The sequence below is a fragment of the Notamacropus eugenii genome, chromosome 4 (assembly GCF_028372415.1).
Source record: "Notamacropus eugenii isolate mMacEug1 chromosome 4, mMacEug1.pri_v2, whole genome shotgun sequence".
Lineage (NCBI taxonomy): Eukaryota > Metazoa > Chordata > Mammalia > Diprotodontia > Macropodidae > Notamacropus > Notamacropus eugenii.
The window spans coordinates 89,817,023-89,833,281 of record NC_092875.1 but is presented as its reverse complement, the minus strand read 5'-3'; the positions used below and the strand labels follow the sequence as shown (position 1 = coordinate 89,833,281).

The following is a 16,259-nucleotide window of genomic DNA, read 5'->3' as shown; positions in this document are numbered from 1 at the left end:
TTCTTGCTAGTGACGCTTATCAAAATGTTTACTTATTAATATAACTCCAAACAGAATGTGTTTAACAGAGTTGCTGACAAATTGCTTGTCTCCCATACCCTCTTCCCAATCAGATCCAAAGTTTTTGTCAATTTAGTTCCTTGTCTGCTCCACTTGGCACCATTACCTATTCCTTCTTTTAGAAAACAATTAAGATCCATGCAGTAACTTTACTGGTTCTCTAATCTTTGCAAAAATCAATCATATACTGATTATTTAATTACCTCTTTATATTTTCCTACTACCTACTCCCTACCGAAAGGTCTAATCAACTGATGAACATCTATTTCCCATAAAAGCTGGCTTCAGATTTCAGTTACATCCTTCCCCTCAATTTACCACTGGAAATAAGGAGGAATGTTTAAGGAATAGGGGTATCTAGGTGACACAGTGCTGGGCTTGGAATCTGGAAGACTCATCTTCATGGGTTCAAATCTGGCCTCAGACAATTACTAGCTGTGGGACTTTGGAGTCACTTAATCCTGTCTGCTTCACCTTCCTCACTTGTAAAACGAGCTGGAAAAGAAAATGCAAACCACTTCTGAATCTTGCAAAGAAAACTCCAAATGGAGTCACAAAGAGTCAGACATGACTGAAATGTCAACGACAAAATTCAATAAACAAGGGAGTGCTTTGCTCTCCTAGATTTTTCCAGATGTACTTTTTTATTTATCCGTTTAATACTGTACAGATCCACTATTGGGAAAGACAGAAGAATATAGTTAAAAGATCACCTGCCTGAGAGTCAAGATTGCTAGTATCTAGTTCTAACTACTTATTACCCATGGGAGTATGAGTATATTATCTACCAACACACGAAATTCCAGGTGTCACTCTTTTCCCATTGTTACTCTTTCCACATTACTTCATCATTGATCAACAAGACTGTAGCACCATCCTCTTGATTTATTATCTCTCAGGATAATGTTTGTAGATACTGAAGTTGAATTATTCTATTCAAGTTGTACTATTTTCGGCATAGATAAAACATTCCCTTTAGTTGTCATCCTAGGGATTTTTCAGACTTGAATTTTCATATGAGAATAAAGGAAGTTGCTCTCATGGAAAGTTTCTGCAGAAGCATTACTTGCATCATTCAAACAAAATGAATATTTTGCAGGCTGGATGGTATATAAGCTAAAGAAAAAAACAGCTACTGCTCTCAAAAGATCTTACAATTTACTATATTACTTCATTAATAATGTACTCTGATTCAAAGATAATCCTTCTCCAAAACACAACATTCACAAACTGAGCAGGGTATGATTTCTCTTTGTTGAATCTTCAGGCAGCAAATGATTTCATTTAAATACTCTATTCATGAGACTTCTCTTCTGTATGAATTTGTTGATGCCGGATCAGATTGGTTCTCCGACTGAAGGCTTTTCCACACTTATCACATTTACACTGCTTTTCTCCAGAATGAATTCTCTGGTGTAGGATAAGGCTAAATCTCCGATTAAAGGCTTTCCCACATTCATTACATTTATACCGCTTTTCTCCAGTATGAATTCTCTGATGTTGGTTAAGGATGGAGCTTCGACTAAAGGCTTTCCCACATTCATTACATTTATACAACTTCTCTCCAGTATGAATTCTCTGATGTTGGTTAAGGATGGAGCTTCGACTAAAGGCTTTCTCACACACACTACATTGGTAAGGCTTAGCCCCAATATGAATTCTTTGATGTACAGTAAGATGTGAGCGGCACCCAAAGCCTTTCCCACATACGTTGCATTTATAAGGTTTGTCTGAATTATGAACTGTCTGATGTTGGATAAGTGTAGAGCTCCGACTGAAAGATTTTCCACATTCATTGCATTCATATGGCTTTTCCCCACTATGAATTCTCTTATGTTCATTAAGGACTGATCTTCTGCTGAAAGCACTCCCACATTCATTACACTTAAACGGTTTCTCTCCAGTGTGAGCTCTTTGATGTCGAATAAGGACTGAATGTCGACTGAAGGCTTTTCTACATTCATTACACTCATATGGTTTTTCTCCAGTATGAATTCTCTGATGATAAATTAAACTTGTGAAGTGGGTGAAGGCTTTTCCACATTCATCACACTGAAAAGGTTTTTCACCAGTATGAATTCTACAGTGTTCAATAAGGCTTAACTTACTGCTTAAGGCTCTGCCACAGTCATCACACTTATAGGCACTCACTCCAGTATGAATTCTCTGATGTCGAATAAACACTGAAGACTGACTAAAAGCTTTTCCACAATCACTGCACTTATATGGTTTTTCTCCAGTGTGAATCCTCTCATGTCGAGTAAGATCAGAATTTGTGCCAAAAGCTTTCCCACATTTGTTACACTTGTAGGGTTTCTCCCCAGTATGAATTCTCTGATGTAAAGTAAGATGTGAACTACGATTGAAGGACTTCCCACATTCTGTACATTCGTAGGGCTTCTCATCAGTGTGAATTATCAGCTGTTTTGTGAATTGTGACTTGTGAGTGAAATTCTTCCTATAATCATTACATTGATAGTGCTTCTCCCCACCATGAATTCTCCTATGCTGAATTAAGGTTAAAGGATGGGAAAAACTCTGACCACATATAGTACATGTATGGTCTCTTTCAACTCTCTGATGAATGACCACATTAGAATTCACGAGGTTTTTACCAAAATTATTACATTCACGACCTCTTTCTATTCCAGTAGTTTTCTTTGGGGAAACTTGCTGGAGAACACTCTGCTGGGAAACTAGTTTATTCTGTCTCTTCTCTCTATGGTTTCTTATCTGCTTCTCCAAGCTACTTTCCTGGCCACAGGTTCTTCTTAAGTCTGGGACCTGCGTAACATCTTTTAGGTGTTTTTCGGATTCTTTTCTAAGCAAGTCAACTTCTTGAGGAATTTGACTTAGAGTCAAATTTTCATTTCCAGATCTGTTCTTATAAACTGAAACAAACAAAAAACAAATGTTATCTCTTTTCCTTTTTAGAAAAATATAAACTGCAAGAGAAGAAACAAATTCATAATGGAAATGAAAGCAGATTAAGAATAAGCAGAATTATAAGTTCTATAAGAGGTCTAGCAATCAACAAGGTAATGAGGCTGGGAGTGTGAGTAACCAGATGTTTATTAGAGTGGGAAGTGAATTCTAGGCCAGAGAGTAAGTTGATCTTAAAAGGGTGGGAAGTTTGACTAAGGAAACAAGTTAAATAGAGCATTAAAAGAAAAGCATAAAATTTTTGGGATAGTTAGAGGACAAGTATAATTAAGTCAAAGTGAACTAGGAAACACATGAGATTTCAGTTATTTGAAAAAAGTATACACAGCCCTGAGAAGCCAAGCAAATACAAGCAGACAGAATATATAGGTAGGACTAAATCTGGAAGCTGAATTGGCAAAAGGCTGTGACCAGCCAACCAGTGAGATTAAACAGAGGGGAAAGGGAGACAGTTCTCCAGTTGAGGCATTCCTGTATTCACAGAAGGGAGAAGTATAAAACACAGGGGAAAAAACTTTCTTCGATACTATGCAGCAACTCACAGAACAACTGTGTTCTTATTGCTTTGTGACTCCAATGCAGCTCTTACCTACTTACCTCTATAAGTATTTTGAAAGAACTCCCTTTCCTCAGGGCCCTGAGTATCTTGGATCCATGCCTCTTTTCTCTGTTCCAGTTGGGAGATAATATCAGGTTTGGAAACTGGAAATCCTGATTGAAAGTGAATGAGATGAAATACAGTCATTTATTTTTTGAAAGGCAGAACTTTCAAAAAACTGAGTTCTCTGCTTTAGGTGTATAGGCAGCAGATGAGGGGAAACAGATAATATGGTAATAAAGTTTAGGTACAGAGACCTTGAAATGGTTCATGAAGCTGTTTCATAGAGGAGGTAGATCTCCAGAAAAATTAGATTCACCATAGAAATGAATACTAACCCAATGAGAGAAGGTTCTCATAATTCTCCAGCATCACATCTCTGTAAAGTGCCCTCTGAGCAAGGTCCAATTGCCCCCACTCCTCCTTTGAGAGATACACAGCCACATCCTCAAAAGTCACCAACTGCTGAAACAACATATTCCTGTTGTATAAAGAAACATTTCAGTATATATAGAATTTAGATCAAAGAATTTTCACAACATAGGTTTAGACACAGAAAGGATTTTAGAGGACATCTTATCCAGCACCATCATTTTACAGATGAGAAAACTGAGGCTTAAAGAGATTAAGTGACTTTGACTTTACTAAAGTCATATGGGTGGCTAGTGGTGGCTAGAAAGGGATTCAAACTCAAATCTTTTGACTACAAATCCATCGCAGAAGAGGTTTACTGTGTTTTCCTTAGTACAAAAGCAGACTCATATATTAGTGACTGGATAAGAAATAAGAAACTAAAGATTAATTTTATTTTATTAATTCTACTACTGCAGAGACTATGGTAGGTAGGCACTAAAAGATAAAGTTTAGTTAATACATGGTAAAACATTCCTGTTCTCATATAGCTTGTAGTTTGGTAAGAGTTTTATGCCTTGATTACCTAGTACAAGAGGTAGCTTAAAATATCCATGAGATGACTGGATGAGAATGGGAAATGAGTGAGTTTAGGTTTGTTCACTGATATCATGTTCAGTTTTCAAGTTGGTACCCCAATCCCCGTTTTCTGTGGGTTCCCTATATCTCAAACAAAAGGGAAAATCACAAAGAAAACCTTTAACTACAATTATCTCTTACGTGACTTAAAAGGAGACGTACTAATAAAGGTTCATAGAGGGAAACACACAATGTGGGAAGAGTGAAAAAGCAAAGAATGAGGTTTATGGTTTACAAAGATTTGTGGAACATCTACCTATTCTCATTAGTTTCCATCTATTTAAATTTTTTTCTTCCATACATAAAGCTGTCCTTCACCTCTCCAATCTTCCACATGGAGCAGTGGATTGTGAGACCAAGGAAGAGAATTCCTTTCTCTGCCCTCCTAACTTGGTCATCTTTTAATATGTTGTCTTCAAACCAACAGCTGAGGCTTGGGAAAGCCTTTTTTGTTCTAGAAATCCTACAAATGAGCACATATCTCAGGGAGAGCTGACAGAAAAAAAGTATTATATGTATTAAGATATTCCTAAAAGTATTTTTGGTGTTAGCAAAAACCTGATAAGTAGGGACCCATTTACTGGGTAATGGCTGAACAAAATGGGGCACATGAATGTAAAGGAACGTTACCATGCCATATGAAATAATGGATGAGGAATTCAAAGAAACATGGGAAAATTCATATAAATTAAGGTATAAGCACAATGTACACAATACCAATAATAATGTAAGCAAGAGCAATACAAAAAGAATACAACACAAAAGAGATGAACTCCAGTTCATGTAAGGATCTGTCCTGGTTCCAGGAGGGAACTGCAGAGAAATAATGTTATACACAAAATTAGGCAACATTGCTCTCCTGGTCATTTTGCTTAAAGTTTGGGACGTATCAGGAAATTATTCCAATGTAAAAAGTAATAATAAAACATTTAAAAACTAAAGCAAGTCAAAACTGCCCTCCCCAATAAAAACACCAGCTCCCAGTAAGATACAAATTTTCCATATCTGGGCCCCCAAACTTCCTTCCTCTTCAGGTTTCAGGCTTGCGCCACTACACTCAAGATCTAGTCTCTTCAGAAGCAACCTGACAATTTGAAAGCTGTTTGCCCTCCTGTTACTGATTCTGACTAGTTTCCTCAGGAATATTCTACAAGACAGAGTTTTCAGTAGGTCGAGCCCCTGATGAAACACCATCTATCCTCCTATACCATAAAGCAGGCCTGCATAACCTGCAGTAAGTGGCCCGCAGGCATGCTATAGGCTGTGGAAGTTTGCCATGTGGGCTACTGGCCTCACATCCTGTCTGAAAATCCAATTCAATAAGCATTTATTATGTGCTTATTATGAACAGGGCACTGGTCTAGGTCCTGAGGATACAAGGAAAAGAGTAATAAATAACTTTTGGTCTTAAGAACTTACACTCTACTGGAGGTTTACAAAGAGATACAAATAAAGCAGGCCATGCCCTGACTCCAATTCTTTGCTAAGGTAACAAACTTAACGAAGGGCCAATAAACACTGGACATATTTCTTGTGGTCTTTACTTAGCTATATGGTATTTCTGTACTAGACCTGTTTATGCTTTTCCCCCATGAGATACAATAATGGATTCAATGTTTCAAAAGCTATCTTAATCAATGTGGGTATTTTTCTCCACCAATAAGGCTTGTAGCCTCTTCACACTTTAGCAGAGAGATTTATGAGTTACTATAGCCAGAAGACATTCATTACTTGGTGGCCAACCTTCTGCTGATGAGCCTCTGCACTTATCCAGGTTGGTCTTCAGATGACAGTCTGTTGCTGGATTTGGACTTGAAGTCTTTACAGCTTGGAAGGAACCACCAGAATTTGTGCTCTGCTGGAATAGGCTTTTAGAAGTCATGACTGGTTCCATGCCATGAGGCATTAGGGCGCAGCTGTAATGCAATTACAATAACAAAATCAGAAGGACAATGTAGTATTACAAAAACCTAACCCACCAAAAACAAAATAACTGGGCAGGACTATTGTTTACCACAAGAACCTTTGAAAATGGGTGGAAACTACCCTTGAAGGACAAGTGCCACTTCAATGCAGGGGAAAAAACATCATGTATCTATTATTAAAAATACGAAGGCACCAGCAGTCTACTGAAGGACAAGAGTGATAAGTAATAATAATTACAAAGCACTTTCATATCACTGTGGTTCATCAGATTCTCCTGGATCTTGAGGAGTAAAATAATATAGATAATCCATAGCTCTGGTCTGTCAATTCATGTATCTCAGACAGACATTACAAATGGAAAATGACTTGCAAAGGCCTTATGTAAAATTAAACACAAGGAAGAATGTGCTTTTGAGAATTTTTATAGTGCTTTGAATGATCCCAAGTATCTCCCTGAAACAAAGCTCCATCTTGATAACACTTGCAATGCTGTAATGAGCCACAGAATACTACAGTTTCTAAGGAAATACGGTTGCGAATCATCCAAAGGACATCCAGGCACTAAGAAAGAGGATGATATATTTCAAGGTGTTAGAAATCATGCAGTAGGAAAGTTTTTATTTAGTATTTAGTCCTCACTGACTTATACTTAGTATGAGGGAAACTTTTATTCTGGGGGTCTTCATGCTATATCATGACTAATCATAATATCTTTATTTTGATTTGGGCACCTAGATGTTAATAATCTGGTAAATATATTTATTATACTGACTTATTCATTTTGTCTTTAGGTAGTATGTAATTTAATCAGTTAGGGAGTCCAGAGGAAAGCAAGGAAAGCAACTGCAGAGCGGAAAAAACCCCCAAGCAATGGGCTTAGAGGGAAGAGAGTAGGGTTATAGTTCTAGCTCTGCTACTTCCAGATTGTAGGACTTCTGATAGATCTTTTAAATTCCTAGAGCCTTGGCTTCCTCATTCATAAAATGGAATAAGAACATTTACAGTACTACCTTGTGGTGGTTGTGAAGAAAGTTTCTAGCAAACTGTAAAGTGCTCTATAAATGTTCTTACAGTGAGGGATTGACTTTTTGGTCACTGGTGACATTTGGAGAATAGGTCATAAGAAAACCAAGGAAGTCATCATCTGAAAAGGGAAGCTCAGATGCAGAGGGGATAACTACCATGTTACAATCATGTGGATGGATAAAAGCAAATTCCTGAGCAGTCCAAGAGGGATACCAGGTGAAGAGAAGCTGACAGCTATCACTGACTCCTGGGATATCTTGTCTCCCAGAGAAGACTTCTGATCCTATTCATAGATGGGGAGAGACCTGTGGATAATTAAAAACACAGCAAGCAGAGAAGAATGAATTGTCATTCAGCCAAAACATCCAAGTATAGAATTATCTCCAAGGATACAGGCCAGGAGAAAGCAGATTAAGTCATTCTCCAGCTGTATCAGGGAATAGCTAAGAGAGACACTGATTAATTATTCAAATTGTTCATCTAAAGAAACCTTGCAAAAGATGAATTCTACTCTGAAGAAACGTGCAAGATTTTTCCCTTTCAGTAGCTACGGACACAAAGGATTCCTTGTTCTTCTATTTCTGTCAATTTTCTTAATCCCTTTAGATGCAAACTTTACATTCATCTACACTGCAAGTATGTATCTCTATATTACATTGTGTCTCAAAAGTTTTAATGCAGTTTTTAAGCTTCTGTAACCTAAAACTGCACTAACACTTTTGGAATGCTACATAAATGGCTCTCTTTTATCTTTTCTTTAGTCTTTGTCTACCCTGCTTACACTTGTTCCTGATACCTAAAAGAACAATTGCCTCACTTCTAACAAACACTTGTCTTAATAAAGGCATGTAGAATTGTGGGAAGAATGCTATTGAGAGTTGGGAAGACAGGAGTTCAAATTCTGATTCTAACACTTATTAACTGAATGACTATGGACAGGTCACTAACATATTCTATCTGTGTATATTCAACATCAACATGTTAGTTCCTTAAGGACCAAGATCAAGTCATTTTTATCACCAGAGCATAGCATATGGGCTTTCACTTAATAGGTGCTAAATGTTTATTTTGATGTCTCTGAGTCTGTCTCCTCATTCGATTGAATAACATAATTATATAAAGGTACAAAAATATTTATAGCAGCTCTTTTTGTGGTGGTTAAGAGCTGGAAATTGAGGGGATGCCCACCAACTGGGGAATAGCTGAACAAGTTGTGGTATATGAATGTAATGGAATATTATTGTGCTATAAGTAATGATGAGCAGGTGCACTTCAGAAAAACCTGGAAAAACATACATGAACTGATGCTGAGTAAAGTGAGCAGAACCAGGAGAACACTGTACACAGTAATAGCAACACTGTGTGATGACCAACTCTGAGAGACTTAACTCTTCTCAGTAATACAAGGATCTAAGATAATTCCAAAATACTCATGATGGAAAATGCTAGCCACATCCAAGAGAAAGAACTATGGAGTCTGAATGCAGATCAAAGTATACTATTTTCTATCTCTCTTTTTGTTTCTTCTTTCTCGTGGATTTCCTTTGATTCTAATTCTTCTTTACAACATGACTAATGTGGGAATATGTTTAATATGAGTGTACATGTATAGCTTCTATCAGATTGCACACTGTCTTGGGGAAGGAGGAGAGAAGAGGGGGAGAAAATTTAGAACTCAAAATCTTACAGAATTGAATACTGAAAACTAAAAACAAATGTTTTTTAAAAAGATAATTATGCAAAGTGCTTTGAAAAACTTAAAAGCACTATAGAAATATCAGTCATTATTTTATCACTTAATTGCATAATTACTCTTTTCTTCATCCATTTTCATATTTCACTTCCCCAACAAGAGTGCAAATGTGATATGACAGCACAGTAAACTAGAAAGAGTACTGGATTAGAATATTCTACCACACATTGCCTATGTCACCTCAGGGAAGTTATGTAACCTCAATGGGCTGCTTCCTTCATTTATAAAGTGACAGAGTTGGACTGGATGGTCTCTGAGGTTTCTTATAGCTATAAATCTATGATCCTTTGATGTTCAGGGATAGAGACAATCCTCTTAATATGTTTTTTACTCTCAGAGTTTATGTGACATTGCTCTTTCTCCTTTCCTCTGCCTAATAAAGGAGATCCCAAGTCTCTGCTAGATCATCACCCATGTTCTACTTCATAACTGAGGGTATACCAAAAGATCCTATCCTGGGACTTCTCTCTCTAAACTCTCTCTTAGTGATCTTATCTACTCCCACAGGTTCAATTGCCACTTCTATAAAGATGATTCTCAGATTCACATCCCCAGCCCTTGTCTCTTTTGGGTGTCAGAAACCATCTATCAGACATTTTTAATCAGAAGTTCCATAGGCATCTCCAACTCAACAAGTCCAAAATAGTACTCATTATCTTCTCCCAAATACAACTCACCTCTAAAGAATTTCTTTTTTTCTGTTGAGAGCACCATCATCTTTCTTGTCACTTAGGTTTGCAACGTTGGAGTCATTTTCAACAGATGCAGTTACGTGGTACAGCAGAGAAAGCACTGGGCCTGAAGTCAGAAAGACCTGAGTTCAAATTCAGATTTAGACATTTTCTAGCTGGGTGACTCTAGGCAACTCACTTAACCTGCCTGCTTGAGTTTCCTCAACCACAAAATTGAGATACTAATAGTACTTAGTTCCCAAGGTTGTTGTGACAATAAAATTATCTGGATTACTGTATTGGTCTCCTAATTGGTCTCACTTTCATAAGTCTCTAGCATGATCAGAGAATTTCTGGCTTAACTGCCTTATTGCCTTTTAGACATTTTAAGACAAGCCTATCACTTACCATACCAAAATCAAGCTTGAGAAAACAACTATAGCTCTTGGGTTAAGCTGTTTGTTTCCTATTTTCCCTGCCACAGATTTTCCTCTTCTGCCATCTATTCTCTTAAATGTAAGTTTTTATCTTCCTTAACAAGTATGCATCCTGCTTATGTATTCAACACCTATATGAGGTAGCTTAAAACTGATGCTTGGGACTCAATGACAACATTATTTAGTAGAGCTTGAGTGCAACAAACTGTAGCTTTCTCCTATTTCAGTGTCACTGATTGGTCACTGGAAGCAGTACCTAGTCTATCCATTCCCAGACAACTGTCACAATTGTTTATGACCAAGATAGGACTAACTAGGTTGGACCAAGGTCAAGTTTTCCAGCCTGGCAACCCTCCAGTATACACAAAGCAGATTTCACCTTGGGAGACTTGAATAGGAATAATGAATAGTCTAGTAAAGTTGTAGTCCTATTCATAAAACACCAGATTAGTCTCCTGTATATTTTGTCTGTATTACCTACTTGTCTCTTGCATCAGACATAAGTCATTAAACTCTAAGGACATCAGCCAAGTAGTTGTACCCATACCGTAAGGAGCATGGTGCTGTGATTCAGGATTCAAACACAAGGATTTGGTTGACGAACTTCATGTTTTAATGGGAGGGTCTACTCTATTTCTGAGAGAGTACTCAGGCTCAGAAGAGGACTCTTCCAAATCCCTCATCCCTTCATCTTATTTCCCTCAGGAAAAAAAAAGCAATGTATCATCCTGGCCAAAAATATGGTTCCTTCTGGGACTAGTCTGATCTGACATAAATTTTGAGTAAATCTATCACTAGCAATATGAATCTGATATAAGCCTCAATTTCACCTTGAGTCAGTAATAATTCTGGGATCTTTCAAATTCTGGTAATTCTTGTCTGGTTATTCCTGTTCAAATCTTGATATTGGATCTGGTCAATCTACCTCTTCTAGAGATACCCCTTTGGATTGTCTTTTGGCTAATAGGAAAAAAATTCCCTCCAAAGAAGCCAGTCTAAGGTCCAGTTCTAGCATCTTTGTGAAAATATCTGGACTAGGTTAACTTCTAAAAGTAGACACCCTTGGCCCCAGGAAGGATCTATTGATTTCAAAACTTGTACAGAATTAGTGGCAGAGTGGAAAAGCATACAATTAGCAAACATTTAGTAGTGCCTTGATGGGAGCTGAATGCTGCACATGTATCTGATCAAATCCTCAATATTTCCAAATATCTTAACTAAGCTGAAAGTTAGGAACAGAACTAGAACAAATGAAACATGAAGGAATATTTGGGACATTTGGGGTTGATTGCAAACACACATGCTGGATCAAGCACATTTTGAAAACCCTGTGTATTAATAATCATTATTGTATGATTTTACTTTGCTATTGCATTCAAAGTATCCCAATACTTGTATCTGCCTTTAGAAATGCTTGCCAAAAAATTATATGCAGATATTCCAAGAAGAGATAGCTAGGATGAACATGAATGTGATTTAAGATACACAAATGTGATACAGAAGAAAAGGATGCACTGTGGTAAAAACATATCTAGTTTAACTTTCTTATTGTCATTTACTTCATGAGCATATCACATACCATATTAAAGTCTGTAAAATCAGGTTTGGGATAGCAACTACAGCTCTTGTGTTAACTGGCTCATATCCTAAGGAGCATGGTGCTGTGATTCAGGATTCAAACGCAAGGATTTGGCTGAGGAAGTGCATGTTTGTTCTGACAAAGATCTTCATCCCCTTCTGCCCTTTCATCTCTGAAGTATACATCCTCATCTGCTCCAACTGTTCTTTGACATTCCACTGTACCCACCCTACTTATGTATTCAAAATTTACATAAGGTAACTTAAAACTGATCCTTGGGGCTCACTGATTCAATGTTAAATATTCACTGCAGGCCTCTACTCTGAGAATAACAAACTGCAGTCTTCTCCTGTCTCGGCATTGCTGATTCATCACTGGCAGTCAGTAACCTAGACAATGATCTCCTAGACAATTTTGTCATACTACCTTATTTAATCCATCCTCCACACAGCTTATAAAGTGATATTCTCAAAGAATGTTTAACTATGTCACTCCAAAGAACTTTCTGGAATTCTATTTTGCCTCTAAGATAAATTAAAAGCCCGTTTGGCATTTCAAACCCTTCACAGTCTGCCTTCAGCCTATATTACACCCCTTCACACACTTTATGATCCAGTCAAAAGGGTCTATTTGCTATTCCTTACATAAAATATTCAACCTGCCCTCTCTGTGTTAGGAATAAACACACACCTTACCTCTGTCCCTCAGAATCTAGTTTTCTTTAAAACTCAGTTCAAGCATCATCTTCTACATAAGGCCCTTCCTAATCTAAGCCTGGCAAGTAGCTGGTGGTGCAGTGGATATAACACAGGGCCTGCAGTCAGGAAGACTTGAATTCAAATCTGGTCTGATACTACATGACCCTAGGCAAGTCACTTCACCCATTTGCCTCCATTTCCTCAACAACAAAATGAGGATAAGGACAGCACCTACCTCGAATGCGTTATTTGTAAAGCACAGTACCTGATACAAAGGAGGTGATTAATAAATGTTTCTTCCCTTCCTTGATCTTCTATGTGAAAGAGTGTACCATGGATTTGAAGAGAGGGTATGTATTCAAAGCTCCTCTCGAGTCCTTATAGCCTGATTTGGTAAAGTGAAAGAATTATACTAACATCAGAGGATTTAGAGTTAGAAGGGATCTTAAAGATAATAACTAAAAATATCAGTTAGCATTTACACGGTGCTTTAAGATTTACAAAGCACTTTACCTATATTATGCCATTTGAACTTCACAACAACCTTATAAGAGAGGTGTTTGTTTTACAGATGAGGAAATGGAAGTTGGGAGAAGTGAAATGACTTGCCTAGGGCTGGTAGTTAATAACTGAATGAAACAGGATTCAAATTCAGATCCTCCTCAGTCCATGCTCAGTCCTCTATCCAGTGATTTCCCAGGCAAGTCGAACCACTAGCACCACTCCCCGATGGACCACCATCTATTTCCCCTTGGATCCTGATAGTGACAACCCAGGGCCCTGAACTCAAGAGTCATGGGAAAAATGATACAAAGAAACAGAATAACTATCTTCTTTGCCTCTGCACCCTAAGGACCACAGGACCTTTCAATCTGATTTGCAACTGAAAGCTACAAGTGAAGTCTCTCCAATTAAAATGTGAGTTTTGAGAGCCGGGCTGCCTGACTTTTCTATTTGTATTACTTAATAAATGCTTCATCCATTACCTACTAGACCACCTAGCTGTCTTAGAGATTATCTAGTCCAGAGGTTCTTAGCTCTTTTTGTCATGGACCACTTTGGCAGTTTGGTGAAAGCTAGGGACTCCTTCTTAGAATAATTATTTTTAAATATATAAAATGCATAGGATTACAAAGGGAAACCAATTTTATTGAAGTCCAAACAATTCATATGGTATTGCAAAAAACTGAGGATGAGTAAAGTGAACTGACTTCAGGTACAGGAGCTTCAATTTAGAGTTAGTTAACCATCATCTAATGCAGTCTAGTGAAGAACTTACTAAAAAAAATTGTATACCTGTATTCCTATATGGTTTCCTTTGAAATTTATTTTTCATGTATTTAAATGTATTTTATGTACTTAAAGATATTATTTTCGGAAAGCGTCTGTATTTTATGTATTTAAAAACATTTTCAGAAAGCGTCCCCAGGCTTCACCACCCTTGCCAAGGGATTCAGGACACAGACACACAGACACACAGACACACACACAGACACACAGACACACAGACACACACACAGACACACAGACACACAGACACACAGACACACAGCCCGCACACACACACACACACACACACACACACACACAGACACACACACAGACACACACACACACACACACACACACACACACACACGCACACAGCCCGCACACCTCTGCTCTCCCCTACCGGGCTGCCAGCGGATAGCCTCGGCGTCCGGCAGGGCGCCTAGTGTACAGCGCCTCGCACACACTAGGCGCCTAACAATGCTAGCTGACTGGGACGCTGCCCACTCCCACCCTCTTCATCAGTCCACAGCCTCCCACCGTGCCCGGGCTGCTCTCAGAAGTCGCCGCCAGGCCGGCTGGCTCAGACTGACAGGGACCGCGGGCGGCGTGGACGCAGGAACTTCAGCCGGGCCCTCTCGGCTGCAACGATGGAGAGGGTGGACGGGGAACTGGGGCGGGGGGAAGGGGGGGCAGCACCGCGCAGCCCCGCTCGCTTACCGCTCACCAGCTGCCACCGAAGCACCTCACAGACACCTAGGAAGCGTCCCGGTCGTCCCCTGCCTCTCCCCCGCGCACTTCCGCTGGCCCTCTGTCGCCCCGCCCCCGCACTTCCGCTCTGAGACGCTCTAGGAAACCGTAGAGCTCGGTGGTCCTCTTCTCATTCAGATTCAGGACCAAGGGTTAGACAAGACGTGGGCGTTTTCTCCTGGGGGCGGGGGCGGGATGGGAAGCACTATCCGGCTGTGCCTGGCTAGAGACACAAAATTGGCAAACTATCCTAGGTTGTAAAATGTTGCACATAGTAGGCATTTAATAAATGCTTGTTTCATGATTGAATGAAAAAAAAATCTTGTAAGGGGAATGGGGTAAGGGGAATAGCCCTTACGGGGAAAGGGTCACAGGCTGGGGAAAAGGAGAGAGAAATAGGGAGAGAATTTGGCTTGGTCACTCATGGGTCACGCAATCCCAGAAATACGGATGGAAGAGTGGAAACAGCCGAGAGCTCAGGGGAGCCCCAGTCAATCGAAGTCAGCCTGTTGAGCTCAGTATTTCCTCATCTCTTCCCTCTGTGGGGGATGGCGAGACCCCTACTCAAATTGACTACTCAGAGGCCTCTCAAGGTACAAACAGAAAGTCCTTTCTCCCGGGAAGCAGATGTCACCTTCCCTAGGCAGTCTAGAGAAGGGAGGTGCAGTACAGAAGCAGATGCATGGTTATATAGCCAAAAACCACAACCCCCCCCTTCCCCTTAACTTTTAACTCTATTGGTTAATATCTTGAGCAAACAGCTTATTCTCAGAAATTTCCCCAGATGCAAGGAATCAGGAACTAAAAGCAAAAATCCCCTTGTTAAAGTGTGAAGCAAAAATGCCCTTGGTAAGATGTGATAAGGAAATAGGGTTGAGCAAGGTGGGAGGGCGGATGGGGTGGTTTCATGGTTTTGTGTTCCCCCATTTCATGTGGTTTCTAGTAAACTGAAACTCAGGCCTAGGGTCTGATCTACTTTAAACTCAAGTCCTTCAGAAGTCTTCACCTTGTTTATGACTTGGCAAGCATTTATGCTGAAACTTTTAACCCTTCTGTGGGATCTCCACTGTCACCCCACTCACCTCCCATCCCTAAGGATTCCCAGGACCTCTATAAGGGTGCCAGAGGAATAATCATGGACTCCCCTCTCTGCTGTGGAAAGGACAGGCTCCTTGGGAGGGCAGTCTCAGTTCAGCCACTTTTGTTCCTACTTTTCTCCCCTCCCCCTCACTTGACAGATTTTTTTCCTTTCAGTAATTTCAGTAATTCCTTTCAGTAATTACTAATCAGGACGGTTTAGGGAAGTCAAGAGACAGTCTCTTTTTTACCCCTTCATCTTTTCCCCTCTGCACTCTTAAAACAATTCTGACTGGGACTCTCAAAGAGGTGATAGGTAAAGGGGAAGAGGGACCAGGGGCAAAGTGCAATTACAAGTGGTTAAAGACAGGGAGCAGGAGTATAACCCAGGTCAGAGAACCTAAGATTGCAGCCTTCCAGGCAGATTGTTATCCAAGTATATATACACAGAATAAGAGGGATTCCACCAGATCTTGAAAGCT

General features: G+C 39.4%; 1 protein-coding gene across 7 annotated transcripts; it reads right to left on the bottom strand.

The window, feature by feature from the left end:
* Positions 1–685: 685 nt before the first annotated feature.
* On the bottom strand, positions 686–14,766 carry LOC140500351 (uncharacterized). 7 transcript variants are annotated; one of them, XM_072602861.1, is made up of 8 exons: positions 14,671–14,763; positions 12,947–13,066; positions 9,974–10,094; positions 7,699–7,848; positions 6,335–6,507; positions 3,940–4,082; positions 3,601–3,714; positions 686–2,951 (listed from the first exon to the last, which is right to left on the bottom strand). In XM_072602861.1, the coding sequence occupies exons 6-8, from the start codon at positions 4,076–4,078 to the stop codon at positions 1,354–1,356; spliced, it is 1,851 nt and encodes a 616-aa protein (XP_072458962.1). In that variant the 5' UTR covers positions 4,079–4,082; positions 6,335–6,507; positions 7,699–7,848; positions 9,974–10,094; positions 12,947–13,066; positions 14,671–14,763; the 3' UTR covers positions 686–1,353. The 7 variants fall into 7 exon arrangements, with proteins under 7 accessions (XP_072458962.1, XP_072458963.1, XP_072458967.1 ...); XM_072602862.1 differs by lacking the exon at positions 12,947–13,066 and having other exon boundaries at positions 6,323–6,507; positions 14,671–14,766; XM_072602866.1 differs by lacking the exon at positions 12,947–13,066 and having other exon boundaries at positions 3,940–4,063; positions 6,323–6,507; positions 14,671–14,766.
* Between the last annotated feature and the right edge of the window lie 1,493 nt (positions 14,767–16,259).